The sequence below is a fragment of the Rhinatrema bivittatum genome, chromosome 4 (genome assembly GCF_901001135.1).
Source record: "Rhinatrema bivittatum chromosome 4, aRhiBiv1.1, whole genome shotgun sequence".
Taxonomy (NCBI): domain Eukaryota; kingdom Metazoa; phylum Chordata; class Amphibia; order Gymnophiona; family Rhinatrematidae; genus Rhinatrema; species Rhinatrema bivittatum.
The window spans coordinates 58,922,574-58,942,634 of NC_042618.1; the positions used below are offsets into that span (position 1 = coordinate 58,922,574).

Genomic DNA, 20,061 nt, shown 5'->3' on the forward strand with positions numbered 1-20,061 from the left:
ACAATGGTGTTATCAGTTCTGGTACCCTCATTCAAATCTGCATTAGCCCAGCCTTACTTACTGCTCCCACAAAACCTTTGGCATCGCTGCTGTGGGCAGCCACAGAACGAAAAGCAGCAATGGCACTGTTGGGACTAATGGAGGCACACATGGCTACTCTCATCATGGATTCATTTGGCAGCTCACATTCTCTGGGGTAGAGAGAGACTTCATTCAGGGATACGGCTGGTACTGTTCTATCCAGCAGGACGGAACATATGATGGATGAATTCCCCGCATGTACCACTTGTAGCAGGTACTGATCAACTGGCCAGACACAACTAAAATCCAGGACTCAGAAGGGAAAAATTCTGGGCTGTCCCTTCCTCATAACAATGCTAGGGTAAAAATCAAAAGGAAAAACAAAACCTGGTAAAAGAAATAGATTCAAGACCTAATATTCAGAGCAGCTACTCTGATGTCATGTTAGGGTGTTTTTTTCTTTTCTTTTTTAATATTTAAAAAAAAAATATTGAGAAGCTTGGTGCAACCAGATAATATGTTGGCCATAAATAAATTGGGATGCTTCATTTCCTGACTTTGTTTAATTTTTTTGCTCAAAAAAAGTTTAACTATTAAACAAAATCTCAAAAGTATCCAAAACAAAAAAATTATCTAACCTATATAAACTATAATTATTTTCTACAAAAACATTAATTAAAGATGAAAAAAATAGAGGGATTATTATTAATCTAGGTATGAATGTGTCATTTTTCACTCACTTTTATCACTATTTTTCCATCTTAAATTTTTTTTGTTTTTATAGAAAATGGTTATAACTTGTTGACTTTTGTTTTGGATAATTTTAACAGTTTAATTTTTGATGGTAACGCCTATTTTGTTTTTTGACAGTGTTTGGGTACTTGCCAGGTTCTTGTGGCCTGGTTTGGCCTCTGTTGGAAACAGGATGCTGGGCTTGATGGACCCTTGGTCTGACCCAGCATGGCAATTTCTTATGTTCTTACCATTCATATTGGCCTCCAAATAGGGTTTTGTTTTTTTTTGTTGTTTTTTTGTTTTTATTTTAACATGTACAGTGATACTGGATGAAAAAGATAATTCAGTTGTTTTGATTAACTAGACATACAGATAAATCCATTATACCTATGTTCCCATATACAAGAGTAACGTGGAAGAGCCATGCCCCCAGCTTGGCCTTTAAAAAAAAGAAAACTATTGATTTTGTCAACAATTCTGCACTTTTCATGCAAAGTCTTTGGATGATTTTTAGTGAATTTCCATTATATAAGACGTTTATGGCATACTTTCAAACTACCAACAGAACTTTGGCTAGAGTGAAATATTTCCTCATAATGCCTTATGGCTGCCAACTGCATTCCATACAATTTTGTAAGGAAAGGGATGTCCCCAAACTATCATTGGGCAGTAAGAGATGTTATGTAATATCAGTTAACTGTCCAATAACGTCAGCTCCAGGAAGACATCTGGAGCTTTATATTTTAATCACTCTTAAAAAGGACACTTGCAAAAAATAAAAATAAAATAAACTTTATAACCTAATCTGAGCAGATATGAGCTAAGTGTCTCTCACACATGTTCTCATTTTTCTGCATTAACATTTATGGATAGCTATTTTACATGAAATTCTTACAGTAACATCATAGCCATAAAGGCTAAACAATACTATAACTAAGAACTGAATTACAAAAATACATATTCTATATGCTTTAAGGATTAGAACTATGTCACATTTGGTGGTCTTAAGAGGTAGTTTTATCACTAGCTGAAACAGAAATCTGGTGCATTTATTAACAAGTGTCTGTACTACAAATTTCATGGCATACTGTAAACCTTTAATCAATTAGAGGTAGATTTTCAAACCCCAGTGCAGGTAAATCCCGGGGTTTACGCGCGTGGCCGGGTCTTACGCATGTCGGGCCAATTTTCAAATGGCCCGGCCACGTGCGTAAACCCTGGGACGCGTGTAAGTCCCCGGGCTTGAAAAAGGGGCGGGGTTAGAGGCGCCCAGCACAGCGGCCATTTGCCGCTGTGCCGGCACACGCAACTTGTTCCTGCTCCAAGGAAGGAGCAAAAGGTAAAATAAGAAAATCTGGGGTAGTTAGGATAGGGATAGGGATAGGGATAGGGGAAGGGAGGCTAGACTAGGGGGGGTTGGGACGTTCCTTCCCAGTCTGCTCCTTAATTGGAGCACATTGGGAGGGAACTGGAGAAGGCCCCGATGCATCGCGGCGTGTATTTGTGAAAGCTGACCCCCACCTTGTGTGCACCGATCTGGCATTTTATAACATGCGCGTCCATGTGCGTGTGTGCGCATAAGTTTTGAAAATCTACCCCTTAATATTCAAGAGCTATTTGGTTATTTATTCTTCAAATACTGCCTGTACAAGGCTGTAAATACACCACTGAACCCTCTTAATTGATGCTTTCTGAATAAAAACCTCAGTCTTACATACCTAGACTCCCAGTTGCAAATGAAGACTGCAGTGCAGCAGCTAGACATGGGGCGATTTGCTGGTAATATACTGTATCTGGACAAATGCATGCTGTTGCACCAACCGCTCCAGGCCAACTTCGGATAGGTCGGGGAAACCCTACCAGAAACACTGGAAGAGTGAAGAGTGCAAGTAAGGGTGAAGAAAGTACTGCAGAAAGGATGATAACAGTCAGCACAAAGGGGAAAAAGATAATGTTGAGTGTAATTAGGCTGGAGGTAGATTTCCGGCGCTGTTTCTTCTCTGTCCAAGATGTCAAAAGAACAGTTACTGCAAACTGCAGTTTTGAGATCAACTGACACAGCCGATCCCGCATTATAGCAACCTGTGGAGATTAAAACCAAGAACATTTTATTTTGGTTTTGTATCATACAAAAAGCTTTGTGAAGCTTCCTATTAGCATAAAAATCTCCCCTTTCCAATGTTTAAAAATGTAAAATCTTTTTTTTTTTAGAAAAAGAAAAGAGCCCATCAACTGTCCTAAACTTGAAATTGCACAAAAAAAAGAGGAGGAATAGTAAGTACCAAATCTAACGGGGGAGAAATGAATTATCAAAATCAAGCATATCAGAGAGCTAGACCTCTTCACAAAGGAGTTACCTGGACCACTCAATCATTCACCCAACGGTCCACAATGTGGTGCAGCAAAGGTTTTGAAAAAAGGTTTTTAGCTGCAAATAAAACATATAGCATATTTTTTTAGCTGCAAATAAAACACATAGCATATTTTTATGCTTTGTGACCATATTTTGTCTTATGTTCTATTAGGGAACAATATGTTTGTGTTTTATTTGCATCTAAAAATGTTTTCAAAATATTTTACGGCACCGCTTTGTGAGCAGTTTGGATGGATGATTAAGTGGTCCAGGTAACTTTTGTGAAGAGGTCTAGCATGGATACGTGGTTTGCTGACACCCACATTCAAGTTCTCTGATATGGCTTGATTTTGATAATTGATTTCACCCACGTTAGATTTGATATTTACTGTTCCTTTTTTGTGCAATGTTTGTTTTTTTGTTACATTTGTATTCCACCAACCCAGAAAGATCTCAGTTGGGGAACAGAAAACACACGGTCATAAAATATTACAATATCTAAAAAAATTCTTCAAAAGACATCTTACTAATAATCTTTTTAAAATGTACTGACATTCATTTCTATGGAAATAAAACAAAGTTGCTTACCTGTAACAGGTATTCTCTGAAGTCAGAATTGTGAGTCGCACTAATAAGTGACATTGCCAACAGCACTGGAGCATGTTTTCAAAGCTTTCTTTTAAGAGACAGATCTCCTCTGAGCATGTGCAATAGTTCCTGCAGCTGTGTAGCACACTCTAGTTCTGTCATTAAACTAATGAACTCAGCTCCAAATGGGAAAAAGCAAGGATGTGACTGGGAACTCCCCTCTCTTCAGTGAGCACCTGTTATAGGTAAGAAACGCTGCCTTCTCTGAAGACCATGTGAATCGCCAATCACATTAATAAAACTCCCTAGTTAAGAGCTGTCTTACAAAAAAAGAAAAAAAAAAAGAAACGGTGGGTGAGAGGAGAATAGCAGCAACCACAAGAAACCCACCAATAGAATGTCAGCTTTTTTTGGTAGGTTAGAACGCCCTATTTGAAAAAAATATATACCTTAGCTGAACCAATACTGCATGACCATGTTATTATATGGGCCTGTATATATGTCTTCTAGAGTCAGACCTTGCTTGGGTATATAGTAAGTAAGAACATGCAATCCCGTTATCCACTTAGAAATGGTTCTATTCAACACTGCTTGTTGGGGCAAACGGAAACAAAAAGCTGAGTTGACTTCCCAATGGCTTTAGTCCTTTCCAGACTGAAGGTGATGGCTTGCTCATCTTTGTTGGCATGTGGTCTTCATAAAAACAAAACTGATTAAAGATGACATTCTGGCACAGTCTTAGCAGAAACTTGGGATGCCTGCACAGCACCAGCCTATTTTGATTAAATATAATATGAAAGTGGAAAAGTTACAAAGGTCTGGAGGTCTGTGATTCTGCAAGCAGAAAAGACCGTTACCAAAAATATGGCTCACGATACCAGAGGCTGAGAAGGGGCTTTCATTAGCTTGGTCAAAACCACATTAAAGGTTCCATGACATCACCACATCATCAGAAAAAAAGGCAAAAGAAATCTTGAAAAAAACAGACAACCCTAAAAAGGCAAAAAAGAGAAATGGATCAAAAGGCCCAAAAGAGATTGCAAACAAAACAAAAAAAAAACCCAGGCCTACTGACTAGGACAAAAAAAGAAAAAAAAAAGCTTGAAAGATCTTGAAACCCCTAATGCCTTTTCACTTTGGCAAGTCACTTTCTCCGTGGACAAGCATAACAAAGAAACCACACAAGATGGCTAATGTCATCTGATAGCACCAAGTTTACCTCCATTCTCTCCTAGCCCAGAAATTCCTTTTAATCCTTTCTGGGCATGGGCAGGAGTTCCCATGCTAGCATTGCCCTCAGTATTATTTCATCTACTATGTAAACGGTCATGTTTTTCTCCTTTTGTGTCAACTGTGTCAAAAAAAAAAAAGGAGACGAAAATAAGAATAAAGTAGAAACTTTCCATATTCCAGCAAATCAATATCCATGTTGATTTCAAAATCTTTCCCGGAGAAAAAGGGGAAAAGCCAATTTAAATCTTGTAGTGCACAACCGGTGCCTTCAGTGTTTAGGCCCAGATCATGACAACTCAAGTCGTGGCCCCTAAAGCAGAATGTCCCGAGGGTGTTAGATTATCGCAACCTCAAGCTCAAATATGAGCTTAAAGGCTGTGGAGCATAAAAAGACCAGACAGACACCATAGAAAGAGGAAATGATTCCCATCTTCAGACACCCATGCCCCGCCCCCTCTCCGCCCCTTTAGTAAAGCCCCGGGACTTACACGCATCCCGGGGCTTTACGTGCGTCGCCAGGCCTTTTTAAAATAGGCCCGGCACGCGTAACCCTTTTAAAATCAGGCCCACAGAGTATTAACCCTTTGGTCTAGCAGCAGCTCCGAGAATTTTCACAAAGTGCCTAGCAATGGTAGCAGCGCCCCTCATGAAACAAAATTTGCTGGCGTTTCCATACTTAGATGACTTGCTAATATTGAGTACATCTTACACAAAAAAAAAAAACAAAACTACAAAAATGTGAATTGAGTAATAGACACTGTATACAATCTCAGATTTGTAGTGAATTTCAAAAAGTCCAGCCTTGTATCGAGACAGTAGATAGATTTTATTGGTTCAAGACTGGATATGGTTGAGGTGAAGGCCTACCTGTCTATACAGACAGCAAAAAAGTGTTGACAGTATCCTTATTCCAAAAGAAATGGATTACAGCTCAAATGTACATGAGATTGTTGGGGCATATGCTTCATCAGTACAAGTTATGACCCAAGAAAAGCTCAAGATGAGAATCTCAATAGCTTTTTAGGTGCCATTGTCCAACTCAAATTACAAGATACCAACAACAAAGGAATTTCTGAACTCATTGAAATAGTGGACAAGAATAAACAATTTAATTTGGGCACAAAATATACATCCCTTACAAATACAGAAAATAAACACCAGATGTGTCAAACCTAGAGTGGGACGCACATATTGATTTAATGTGCATGCAAGGCACATAAAGCAAGAGTTAACACTTTATATCACTATCCTAGAGTTGAGAGCATTTTACAATGGCCTTCAAGTGTTCAAATCTTGCCTGAAGAACACCACAATACAAATTCAGACAATCAGGTGGCAATGTTTTGAATCAACATACAAGGAAGAACAGGCTCTTACCAACTTTGCAAGGAAGCAATGAATGATGAACAAAATAGAAGGACTAGGGGGCATTCCATGAAGTTAGCAAGTAGCACATTTAAGACTAATCGGAGAAAATTCTTTTTCACTCAACGCACAATAAAGCTCTGGAATTTGTTGCCAGAGGAGGTGGTTAGTGCAGTTAGTGTAGCTGGGTTCAAAAAAGGTTTGGATAAGTTCTTGGAGGAGAAGTCCATTAACTGTTATTAATCAAGTTTACTTAGGGAATAGCCACTGCTATTAATTGCATCAGTAGCATGGGTTCTTCTTAGTGTTTGGGTAATTGCCAGGTTCTTGTGGCCTGGTTTTGGCCTCTGTTGGAAACAGGATGCTGGGCTTGTTGGACCCTTGGTCTGACCCAGCATGGCAATTTCTTATGTTCTTATGTACATGTGTCAGCTATTTCCCAGGGGAAAAACAATGTCCTAGCAGGCAGGCTGAACTATCAATTTCAACAGCAAAAAATGGTCATTCAATGACAACATGCTGAGGTACCTCTTCAAGATTTGGGGGTACACCAACCACCGACCTATTCACATCACAAGTTAAAGCAGTACTGTTCAAAAAGACCATCTGACCAAGCTCTGGCAAGAGACAATTCTCATAGCAATGCTATATGCATTCCCTCGAATTCCGTTAAGATCAAGGACAATTCTAAAATTGAAAAAAACACAAGGGAGGAATGATTCTAATAGCCCCATTTTGTCTACACCAAAATTGGTTCTCATGACTTCACACCTATCAGATTGCCATTAAAACCAAATCATCTAACTCAGTATGGAGAAACAGTTCTCCATCCCAATCTAAAGTCTCTAGCACTAACAGCATGGATGTTAAAAACAAACTATTTCAGAATTTTCATCTTTCACAAGTAGTAAATGAAATATTACTAGCAGCAAGGAAACTAACCACAAGAAAATCATATAAACTATTAATGGAGAAGATTTATTCACTGGTGTTAAACACAGAAGACAGACTCTTTCACATGTGCCATCCCAGTTTTTCTCAACTAGTTAATGCATCTCATAAATACCAGCTTACAATCTAACTCAGTAAAAGTACATCTGAATGTCATTGCTACTTAACAGCATGAAGGCCAACCAATTTTCCATGATCCAATAACTTCTAGGTTTATTAAGGGACTTTACAATTTAAAGCTTACAATTAAGACACCTCCTCTGCAATGGTCTCGCAATACAGTACTCTAGTGGTTAGTGAAATCAGCATATGAGCCTTTGGTGAAAGATTTGAAATTTGTGACATCAAAAATACTTTTCCTCATAGCCATAACTTTGGCTCAGAGAGCAAGGGAACTACAAGCTCTAGTGACCTATCCTCTGTATAACCGAATATTTAAAAAATATGAGTAGTACTACATACTCGTCCCAAATCTCTGCCAAAAATAGTATCCCAATTCCATCTCAACCAATTTGTTACCAGTTTTCTTCCCCAGACCCACATTCAGCATCAAAGGAATAAGCTTTTCTCATACTGGACTGTAGAAAAGCACTCTTGTAATACCTAGAAAGAAAGAAATCACAGAAAGACGACTCAGCTATTTATAGCTTTTGATAAAAACACAAAAGGGAGCTCAGTAAAAACAAATATATATATATATATATATATATATATATATATATATATAATATATATATATATATATATATTATCTTTGCACAGAATTCTCAAGTCCCACAATCAGTTCAAGGCGCATGAGCTAGGAGCTGTTGCCACAATATTAGCCCATCTGAACTCTTCATCCATGCAGAACATTTTCAAAGCAGCAACATGGTCAATACATACCTTTGCTGAGCACTATAGTTTGGAGTAAAAGTCTCATGTAAACTGTACATTTGGACCGTATGTGCTCAGTAACAGTTTAACAATCATCTAACATCCTGCTCAATTGCCACAGGTTGCAAGAAAGAGAAGAAAAACAATAAGCAACCCTTAGCTGGGGAGTGCCATCGTGCATGACTCGCTTGTTATGCTTGTCCACAGAAAAAGCAAAGTTGCTTGGTACTACAGGAACGAAAATTAGCAGGTAAGAACCAATTTTCCTTTCCCTGTATGTACCAGGATCAGTCCAGACTGCTGGGATGTACCCAAGCTGCCCTAAATGGAGTGGGACCTGGAGAGTCCCCGCTCAAAGAACACTACTGCCAAAACAATCGCCATCCGGAGCACGGACATCCAAACGGTAATGTGCTTAGCAAAAGTGTGTAAAGATTTTCAAGTAGCCGCTCTGCAAATTTCCTGCGGCGAAAGAAACTGACTCTCCGCCCAAGACGCCGCCTGAGATCGAATTGAATGCGCTTTCAAACCATCCGGTACTGCGCGCCCAAGACATATATATGTCGAAGTTATGGCTTCCTTCAACCATCGGGCAATAGTGGCTTTAATTGCCTTATGTCCTTTCTTAGGACCACTCCATAAGACAAACAGATGATCAGACAAACGAAAAGCATTAGTGACCTCCAGATAGCGAAGCAGAATCCGCCACACATCTAATCTTCGCGAGTCACGAGCCTGAGGCGAATTCCGATCCAAATCCGTGAAGGCAGGCAACTCCACGGTCTGATTCAAATGTAACTCAGACACAATCTTCGGTAGAAAGGAGGGCACCGTCCTAAGGGACACCCCTGAATCCGAAATCCTGTGAAAAGGCTCCCTACAGGACAACGCTTGAAGCTCAGAGATGCGCCGTGCCGAAGTGATAGCCACCAGGAAAATCGCCTTAAGTGTCAAGTCTTTCAAATTGGCCTGTTTCAAAGGTTCAAATGGAAGACCGCACAAGCCACAGAGAACCAGATTCAAACTCCAAGGACACACTAGACGAGCCAGAGGGCTCAAATGTTTAGCACCTCTCAGGAAACACGTTACATCCGGATGAGCCGCCAAGGATGTCCCATCAATCTTTCCCCGCAAACATCCCAGGGCCGCCATTGAACCCTGAGAGAACTGCACGCCAAGCCTTTCTACAGACCTCCTGTAAGAACACCAGAATATGGACAATTGATGCGTGTCGCGAGGACACATTCAACCCGCTACACCGGGAATCAAAAACATTCCAGACTCGAACATAGGTGAGCGAAGTAGAAGTTTTTCGCGCCTGCAGAAGGGTGGAAATAACTGAATCCGTATAACCTCTCTCAACTGCCGCCTCTCATAAGCCAAGCCGCTAGACAAAAGCAATCCACTTGATCGAAAAATACTGGACCCTGATGAAGATGACCAAGCCGAAGAGGACCGTCCACCACTAAGTTGATCAGATCTGCAAACCACTGCCGCCGTGGCCACTCCGGAGCCACGAGAATGACTGAGCCTGTGTGAGCCTATATCCTTCGCAAGACTTTGCCCACCAACAGCCAGGGAGGAAAGACGTGTAGCAGAATGTCGCGAGGCCACGGCAGGACCAGAGCGTCAACACCTTCTGCCCCGTGTTCCCTCCTGCGACTGAAGAACCGAGCCGCCTTTGCATTTCTCTGAGTCGCCATCAGGTCCAGGCGAGGAACATCCCACTGACGAGTCACGAGATGCATCGCCTCCTCGGAAAGTTCCCACTCTCCGGGATCTAGATGCTGGTGACTGAGAAAATCCACCTGAACGTTGTCAACCCTGGCTATATGAGAAGCTGCTAGACGGACCAGATGTCGCTCTGCCCAGAGCATTAGCCGGTCGGCCTGCAATGCCACTGGAGGACTTCTGGTTCCCCCCTTACGATTGATGTAAGCCACCGTTGTCACATTGTCGGAAAATACTCGCACTAATAGACGGTTCACTAGGAGGAGGAAACTGTGCAACGCCAGATGTACTGCCCTGGTTTCCAAGCGATTTATGGACCATTTCGCCTGAAACTGTCCCTTGGCACTGTGCTGCCCTCAATTGGCAAACCACACCCCAGCCAGAGAGGCTGGCGCCTGTCATCACGATCACCCACTGGGGCTCCTCCAGGTCCATCCCGTGCTGCACGTGGGCCGGAATCAACCACCAATGGAGACTGGACCTGGCAGGTTCCAAGAGCGGCAATCGGATCTGGAACTCTTCCGACTTCGGGTCCCAACGAGAAAGTAACGCCCTCTGCAAGGGTCTCATATGAGCAAAGGCCCAAGGGACTAACTCTAGAGTAGATGCCATAGAACCAAGCACCTGCAAGTAATCCCAAACCCGGGGTAGCGGTAGAGATAACAGCCGCCAGATCTGCGCCGTTGTCAATTCGCTCCTGCGTGAGAAAGACCTTGCCAACCGATGTGCCGAACCGTGCACCCAAGAAGTTCAGCACCTGGGATGGGACTAATTGGCTCTTGACAAAATTGACGATCCAACGGAGGGATTGAAGCCAGTCCACTACTGACTGAACCGCTGCCCTGCAAAGTTCCTCCGACTTTGCACGGATGAGCCAATCTTCCAGATAGGGATGAACCAAAATCCACTCCCGCCTGAGAACCGCAGCTACTACCACCGTTACTTTGGTGAAGATGCGGGGAGTTGTCGCCAATCCGAATGGGAGCGCGCCTGAAACTGATAATGCTTGCCCAGAATCATAAACCTGAGAAACCGCTGATACTGTTCGCTGATCCCTATGTGAAGATACACTTCCGTCAGGTCTAAAGAAGCCAAATATTCGCCGGAGTGGACGTCCGCAATGACTAAGTGGAGAGTTTCCATGCGAAAACGGGGTACCCGAAGCGCTTTGTTCACCTTCTTCGGATCCAAGATCGAGCAGAAGGAGCCCTCCTTCTTGAGAACCACGAAATATATGGAGTATCTGCCAGTCCTGAACTCCTCCAGCGGGACCAGGACAATGGCTCCCAGCGCTTTCAACCGGCCCAGGGTTTGAGTCACCGCTGTCCGTTTCAAGTGGGCCCCGCAGGGCGACATCAAGAACAGATCCCGCAATGGGCACGCAAAATCCAAAGCGTAGCCGTGTTCGATGATGCTTAGAACCCACTGGTCCGACGTAATCTTGACCCACTCCTAGAAGAGAGACAGGCGGCCGCCTATCATCAGAACAGAGGAGTGGGCCAGGACACCTTCATTGGGAGGACTTGCCCCCGGAAGATTCCTGAGGACCCCCATCATGGAGAGGCCTGCAGCCGCGAAAGGAATGAGATCAAGCCTGAGACCTCGTCGACGGCTGACATGGAGTGAAGGCCGGAGCCCTGCCCTGCCAAAACCTGCACTGTCCCTGGAACCAGGGCGCACCGACCCAAAAGCCCTGGAGGTTCGAGGCTTGTCCTCCGGCAACTTGTACACCTTATTGTCCCCTAGGGATTTGATAAGGGCTTCCAGATCATCCCCGAACAAGAATTTCCCTTTAAAGGGAAGATTGCCTAGCTGGGCCTTGAAGGAAACATCGGCCGACCAGTTGTGGAACCACAGAAGCCTTCTAGCCAAGACCGCCGAAGCCATAGTGTGTGAGGCTGCCCGAAGATCATACAAGGCATCTGCAGTGTAAGCCACAGCCGCCTCCACGCGATATGCCTGCTCCGCTTCCCCTGGAGGCAATTCCTGCATGGTGAGCAACTGTTGCACCGTGCATGAGGCTACTGCAGACTGCTGCCCTAACGCAAAGCGCCGAGACCTCAAAAATCTTCTTAAGAAGGACCTCCAGCTTCCCATCCTGAAGATCCTTAAGAGTGGCAGCCCCTGCAACTGGAATGGTCGTCCGCTTAGTGATGGCTGAAACGGCCACGTCCACTTTTGGGACCCTAAGGACGGCCAAGGACTCATCTGGCAGTGGGTAGAGCTTCTCCATGGCTCACCCAGCGGTCTGGACTGATCCTGGGATGTACAGGGAAAGTTGCTTACCTGTATAGGTGTATTCCAGGGACAGCAGAACAAACAGCCACAAAATCCTTCCTTCCTCCCAGGAAAGTTGAACACTAGTTGGAGGAAATACTGAGAAGGCACATGGCGATTCTAGTGTGGGAACTCCTTTGAGTCCTTTCTGGGTATGTGTTGGAGTTTCTAGGATTAGGAAAGAATGGAGGCATCGGATGACATCACCCATCTTGTGGGGCTGTTTGTTGTGCTGTACATGAAGAACTCCTGTTACAGGTAAGCAACTTTGCTTTACCTTATATTGCCTCAGGTATAAAAGTATGGCCTTATTTACCAAGCATTTTTTCCATGAAAAGACTTAGTAATTTAGGCACTTAGATTGTAAGCCCTCTGGGGATAGGGAAATATCTACAGCACCTAAATGTAATCTGCTCTGAAGTGCGAAAAAGCAGAATATAAATACATAAACGAACTGGTATTCTAGAGGAGACAAAAAAAAAAGAGAACACTTAGCAAAAAAAAAAAAAAGACCACAAAAAGTGGAGCTCTGAAGCACAAATACAGCAGTAAAACACAATGGTTAAAACAAATGCATTAGTCAATGCCGACTGAATAAAAAGGAGCTGGGCTAAACCAAGCAGCTGTGGGAGAGTAGGAACTAAAGCATGTGCTCAGTGGGGACCTTTGTTGTCTCAAAAGAGATCTCTGGAAACCTACTTGATATCTGGATGCAAATGATGTCATCCATTAGTCTAAATCAGTGGTTCTCACCCCTGTCCTGGGGACCCCCCCAGCCAGTCAGGTTTTCAGGCTATCCACAATGAATATGCATGAGAGGAAATTTGCATGTTATGGAGGCAGTGTATGCAAATTTCCTCTCATGCATATTCATTGTGGATAGCCTGAAAACCCGACTGGCTGGGGGGGTCCCCAGGACAGGGTTGAGAACCACTGGTCTAAATGGTGATTCACCTCATCTTAAAAGAGAATTTGCCTTAAAAGAACATGCTCCTTAAAAACTACCATGTGGTTCCAAAGGGTGTTATTCTTGTAAAAGGAAATTATGGGTTACCATACTCTCATTTTTCTTTATCCAGTAGTGCGTGCGTATATACATCTCTATTTTAATATCTCTTTTTAAAGTCTCACAGATATCATTTTTCTTTCCTGCAGCTTTCTTTACTCATTGTTTGACTTGCATACCTCCCTGTAAGGAACCTAATTTTATTCAGTATGTTGCATGCCCTAGGCACAGTCTTCATCAAATCAGTTGAATCTCCCATAAGCAAACCAAAATATCCTTAAACTGTGGAAAATCAGTAAAATGATCTTCTTTGCTATGTTAAATTATTAAGAGATGCAGATGTTTTGGCCATCCAAGGTCAAGCAGTGCAACCAAAAGAGATAATCCAAAATACTCTATCTGAAAATTGGAGCTCTGCATCAAACCAGAGCTGAAGGTAGTATGATTAAGACAGTCTAGTTAAACAGTGCATGTACCAAATTGGGCTTAGTTATGAGGGATATTTTTAAAAAATGTGTAAGATGGATAAATAGTCAAGATATGTAACAATTTGGTCAATTTTTCAATATTTAATACTATAAGATTGAATTTTGTTTACCAGTAAGAGACGGATTCCTGTATCAAGGCTTATGTTCCACCAAAAGTCTGTATCTAACACCAGCAGCTGCACTATCGACACAACCACCATCTCCATTAGAGCATTTTCTGTATTTTGCCAAACCTGAAACACAGATTGATCATTAGTACCAAAGTGTCTCTTGATCTTCAAACTATGTCCTGCAATGACAAGTTAAGTCAGGTTTCTATCTCTGCCGTAGGAAAACTGTATAGGTCCATCCAAAAAAACATATAGTATGTATATAACAGACATTACCATTCTAAACGCTCTTGTGAATCCAATGCACATTGATACAGAAGGGAGATTTGTTGATTTCAATGAATTGTCTAATGAAAGATATGCTACCATAGCAAATGGAGACACTGCAATAAAAATACATTACATTATTTTCCTTTGGTAAACAAAATTTAATAAAGAACTGTGAATAAATGTATCTAACTTCTGAGGATAAAATAGAGATGCATACTCACTGGGTAACACTTTTCTGTTATCTAGTATAATTAATCTTAAAAAGCATCTTTTACTTTAGCTTAGACACAGCCATTTGTTTTTCTTTACAAAACATAGTTAAATAGTTTTGGAGGGGAGGCGGCAGGGGAATAAAATAATCTAATAAATAAAATAAATTGTCTAGACAAGTATGTGGAAAAGTATATTTTACAATACTACTACATCATACCTATAGTTAAAATTCTTCTGGCAACACCAACTTTCAGCAGTCGTCTTTGCTTCTCCATAAACAAATTCACAGTTCTTATATCCTTGGGGTAGAAAGGGTTTCGAAAGATTCCAAATATGTAGGCACTCTGAATTTCTTTTAAAGCCCACATAAGAACTAGCAGTATAATAAGAGTATAACTAACAATAGCCTGGGGACTTGTTATGGAAAATGAAGTAAAACAAAAGTGATGCAGCAGGCTGGCTTCAGTAAGAGCTAGAATTAATACAATGAAATACAAAACAAATTCCCTCCAACCAAATTGCCTTCCAAGACCATTGGGTATATGCTTAGGCCCATTGGAAGACAACCGTCTGTTGAAGAAGCGCTGAAAGGCAAAGCCAATTTCTGCTAGATTAAGACTCAGAATGAAGCCAAAGCCAGTCAAGAACAGGACCACACCAATAGTGCTGGGAATGAAGTAAGAAGCAATAGCTGTTCCAGTAGATACAAGGAACATTAGAAACAACCTGTAGAAAAAAAAATAAAAATAAAAAGATTTGCTTAAATAATTAAAGATCATAAATATATACTAAAGCACACGGCAACATATTAGGACATTCACCTTACATGACTTGACATTGGAGAGCCTCCTAAGCCAAATTCCAAGGTTTGCTCCATGCCCCATAGGAAAAGTGCATCAATTGGAGGCAGAATTCCCACTGCCCACAGAAAGGGTAAAAAAAGAAATATAATGTGCAAAACCTGGTTTGTGCATTTTAAAGCTGTTATGTCGACAAACCTGCGGAAAACAAAATCTGAGTAAGCCATTATAGGGCTATTGCACTAAGCATTTTTCTCACAGACAGAAAATGGGATAAACCCTTCAGTACATTTGATCCACGAAGAACAGTGGAAATCTCATCATTATCTGTCCATGAACCGTTAAGCAAGTCACTTGATCCTTCTGAGCACAAAAGACTAACCCCTAGATTCATCATTCTGCAGCAGAATATTTACAACAGAATGTGTCGCCAGAAAAAAAAAAGGGGGCAGGAGGGGGGTGATAGTGGGCAGGCGGCTGCACCACACACTATCGCCCCCATAGTGCCACGAGAAAAAGGTGAGGTTATTTCCTGCGGCGCTGCCGGCGATAATGTGAAAAACATTATCGCCGGCAGCACTGCCAGGAGATAACTCCGCCCAAACCTCGCCCATTCTCCTCCCCTTCCCCTAATTTTAATACCACCGCCATGATACCGGCACATCGCACAATAAAGAATGGCTCTGTGTTTTGGGAATAAGACCTTACAGCCATATTAATGGGGCTGAAAGGTCTGTAATGACCTAAAAAAATGTATTTTGTTAAATGTATTTAAACACGTTTTGAGTGTTTGGCTCTATAAATGACGACGTACAATTTCCTGAATATAGTGTGACCTATATCTAAATATTCTATGCTGACCTGTTGATCTCTAGCAAATTTCTATGCATTGTACATTGCAAATTCACCCACTGTTTGTGGTCTGTTATAGAACCATTTGGAAAGCAGGAGGCACTGCCCAAAACGTTAGGAGGCGGGTTGGTATTCTGAAAAGCCAGTGTGACCCTTGCAGCCATGAGCCATTAATGACAGCAGTCTCCATGGTAACCAGCTTTGGCACTATGCTCACGGTTAAAACAAAGATTATAAAATCATCACTTCATGAAGAAACTTCACATGTAGAAAAGTTCAAATACACTATGAAAAAATAAGGATACCTGTGTGCAAGATCCACTGTAATAAATGCAAAAATATAGAGGGGTCTCATTAGAGCAGTAATTTCATATGTATCCTGTGCTTGGAACGTAGCAGTCTCTGTGGCTGTATTTATAATTAATGAATATTCACCAATGCATATAGTTACCCATCCAAAAACAAAGATTAGAACAGTTCCACCAATGTTATTGTAAAGCAAGGATATTCTGTCTGGTAATAAATACCATGTTCCCAGCCCACATAGCACCCCAGCAAGAATGGAATGAAAGAAAGTGTTGGCAATAAATTTCTTGCCTGGAATTATAAATTTAATAGTCTCTGGGCCAATACAGCTTACAAATTCATATTCATCTTCATCCATTAGGGTATGTTGATTCTGCAGTCTTTCTACAGTCAAAGTTTTCCGTCTTGCATATAAACTTATCATCTGAATGACAAATGCCATGACCAGCATTAAACCTCCTGAAAGTGCTGCTGTGTAATAGTCCTCCAGAACTTTTAGCTGATACAAAAGGGTTCCTACACCCCCTAAGACCCATGGCATCAGAAAAAGGATTATCTGATTTATATATATATAGGGAGGGGCGCAATATCCCAATTTGAATCGAGGACCTCCTAGAACAGTCTGTGGAAAGCGCTTCCAAAAAAATTCTTGTTTGTAATCATTTAGCAAAGGAAGATCTGGACCCATTCTTATTACTCAGAATTCCTAGGTCAGTCTCATCTTTTATATAGTGCAGATACACCTGTCAAGGAAAAAAAAAAAATACAAAAATCACATTTTCTCCATTTTACAAGATTTATAAAATCACAGCGACATATCTTCTAATTTCCAAAAGCAAACTGTTACAGCATTAATGCTCTAGAATACATTTTTAAGAGTCTCACTTTTATATATCAAAAATAAGCCTCTAGCTTGAATTAGAAAATTGCTAGATCCTAGAAAATTTTCTACAAGCTAATTCAAACTTACTCCCAATGCTGATATACTTCTCTTTCTCTGATCACCATGTAACATCATTACTTGATGTAGTATTGCGTGACAGGCTTCACTACTATCAGATTAATCAAAATACAAGCAGCGTTACCATCAACCAGCTTAATAAAATCTATAGAATTAAAAAAAAAAAAAAAAAAAGGTCAGGAGACTATTGTCATTTATCTGTCCTATATGGTTTCCAGACCAACAATTAAAAGAAAATAACCCTTTTGGGTCAAATAAAAACATAGAACATATTCTAATAAAAATGAAGAAAAAGAGGCGAGTGAAGATCAGAGTTTGCATAAACTAACAGCAAGAAAAATTGTGGGCTCATGTTTGTAAAACTCTCAAACCACAAAAATGGTCATATTTGGAGGACTTTGGCCTGCCCAATTCCTTCCCATGCTATAGAAATGGTATTCAGGCTGGCGTGGGGAGTATTTGTCTATGTCCCACAGAGATCTATTTCTGTGCAAATGTTATGCTTTGTACCATGGATTAATTTTAGCAGTCTTCATGATTTGCCATGATTTTTACAATTTCATATAAATTTGTCCATAATTTCTGCCTTTTCTGTTTTATAAGTTTTTCTGTTTCCAGCTGTTATGGAGCTGAAAATATTAAGCAATATTCTGGGCTGTGCACATTATAAAATGTGTTTACCAAGTAGGGCATTATTAAATTTGCAGTATCCAAATTAATAGCTATGGAGATACTGGTATGAGGATACTTCTAGTCCATTAGATTACTGGCAATTTCTACTCTGATAAACCGAAAATCAATTAAATGACATTGTCATGAATGGGAAAATAGTATGACTATCTGCGTTGCAGAAAACAAACTTGTCAATCAGATCTATTTCCAAAACAACTTAAAATTTCTAACAGCTTTAGCAGACAGAATCTGTTTATTAGCCAGCCTTACTTCATTAGATAAAGTCGCAATTTTTCTGCGTGTGTTCTTAGTATTGTGTGTATATTAAGTGCTAATAATATGGAGGCCAAAAAAGCTTGTGTAAATCTCACTACCAATTCAACTTATCTCAACAGGTGAATAAAGAGAAATTAAACATAATGTTTAAAATGAAAAATGCATAAAAATATGTATTGTATTCATGTGACTTTTTAAAAATTTAGATAACATTTGCATTGATAGTTACACAATTTTCAAGATTTGGCAAAAGGTTTAACAGCTAGAATTCTGAATCCGAAATCCCCTGCTCACAGACTGACATTTTGGGTATGTGAAGCCCTATTTCAAGATATGTCAGAATAAACATAATTCAAATCCATTTATTTTGAAGCTGATCATATTATTACTTGAAGGAGGAAGGCATATAAGTATGGGACCAGGAGCATGTACATCTTTCTTAATTATTTGCACATTATGTTCACTTTCACTATTATATAAAATTATTAAGTGAAAGTTTACAACAATGCTATCAGCTATCAATAAAAGGCAGGGAGAGATGCTTTAAAGATACTGCTGAGAGCTTTGGAGTTCTCTTCTTTAGATCAAAAACTTGTACTGAATGTGCAGTGATTTTTTTCCATCAGGTCTGCTTGGTAATGTTCTCAATATGTGCACTTAATGTATCTAATTGCTGATTTTTGTTTCTCTTTGTTCTATTTATTTTGTTCATTAATTGAATGCAAACTTAATATTTAAAGTTTTAATAAAGCTACTGCTGAGAGCAGCCTGAACTCACTGTAAGCCTTTCTGAAGCATAGGCTTCTCCAAAGTTTCTATTATGACCTATTTTAGATTTACTCTCATGGTTTGTGATGTTTTACAATTAATTCTAGAAAATCCAATATTTCAGAGTATAATCCAAACCCAGTACTTCAACTTTAAAGTCTGCTAGATTTGAAATGCTTAAGGTTGTACAATTTTGTAATTTAGCATGTGCCATCAGGATTAAAAAAAACCATCTTTCTTAAAAAGTCCTCATGCTTGCTGAGTCTATTTAAGGAGACTCATGCTCCCACAGCCACTGCCTAATAATTTCAGCAGTGGGTTGGAGGACATCCTAATATATATTGCTCTGGAAAAAAAATAGTTTTTCAAATAAGTGATTAACTATTCTCTCAAAACATTTAATTCACATTTAAGATTACTTGAATCACATCGATTGAAGTGCTGCTTTTAAGTTAGAAACAAAATAGTTGTAAAAATCATTTGGCTCTGCCCATGTGTGTGGCATATGCAGAAAAATCATGTTGAAAGCAGTATATCATGAAACTTCAGTTGCACACACATTTTACTAAGTTTGAAGATTGTCCACCACAAAATAGTATTAGATGGGATTAATTTACTAGTTAGAAAACAGTACTATGTATGTAAAAAGCATATACTGAGAGAAAAATCTTCAATCAAATATTAGAATTAGTCCTCCAATTCCTCTCTTTCCTTCTCTCGGTAATCCACACTACAACCAAGAAGCATCATTCCTTTCCTTACTTCTCCTAAATCTCTTTCTGAACATACTACCAGAACCTTCATAAGCTTTCTCACCGCCTTCTACTAAGACTATTACAATCTGCTCCTTGGCAGTCTATCAGTAAATGACTTCTGTCCAGCATGGTCTGTTCAAAACTCAACAGCATAACTTATCTTCCTCCAACACAATTAAGATAACATAACGCCTCTTTTTGAATGGCTACACTGGCTTCCTGTCCACTTCCATATAAAATTCAAACTGCTTGTACCTAAGTACAAATGCATTCACTCTGCATCTTGCTACCTCTCTCTCTAATTTCCCCTTGCATACTCCTTTCTTCCAGATTTCATTCAGCTGACAAGCTGATCTTATTTATGTCCTTCTCCTTCATAGCCAAGTATTGACTCTGTAGGTTCCAGCTTGCAATAACAGCCTTGTGAACATATACACTATGCCAGAGTCAAATC

General features: G+C 40.4%; 1 protein-coding gene across 6 annotated transcripts in view; it reads right to left on the minus strand.

Annotated features, from left to right (window-relative positions):
• PCNX4 (pecanex 4) overlaps nt 1–20,061 on the minus strand; it is a 63,459-nt gene that overhangs the window by 42,306 nt on the left and 1,092 nt on the right. For 5 of the 6 annotated variants that reach the window (XM_029598188.1, XM_029598186.1, XM_029598182.1 and 2 more), the window contains 6 exons: nt 16,175–16,918; nt 15,039–15,215; nt 14,435–14,943; nt 14,011–14,117; nt 13,735–13,857; nt 2,475–2,838 (listed from right to left, as the gene is read on the minus strand). In XM_029598188.1, coding sequence (XP_029454048.1) covers nt 2,475–2,838; nt 13,735–13,857; nt 14,011–14,117; nt 14,435–14,943; nt 15,039–15,215; nt 16,175–16,863 — 1,969 coding nt within the window. In that variant the 5' untranslated portion in view covers nt 16,864–16,918. Of the gene's footprint in view, nt 1–2,474; nt 2,839–13,734; nt 13,858–14,010; nt 14,118–14,434; nt 14,944–15,038; nt 15,216–16,174; nt 16,919–17,145; nt 17,282–20,061 lie in introns of all 6 variants that reach the window. The other variant, XM_029598184.1, reaches the window with a different exon arrangement.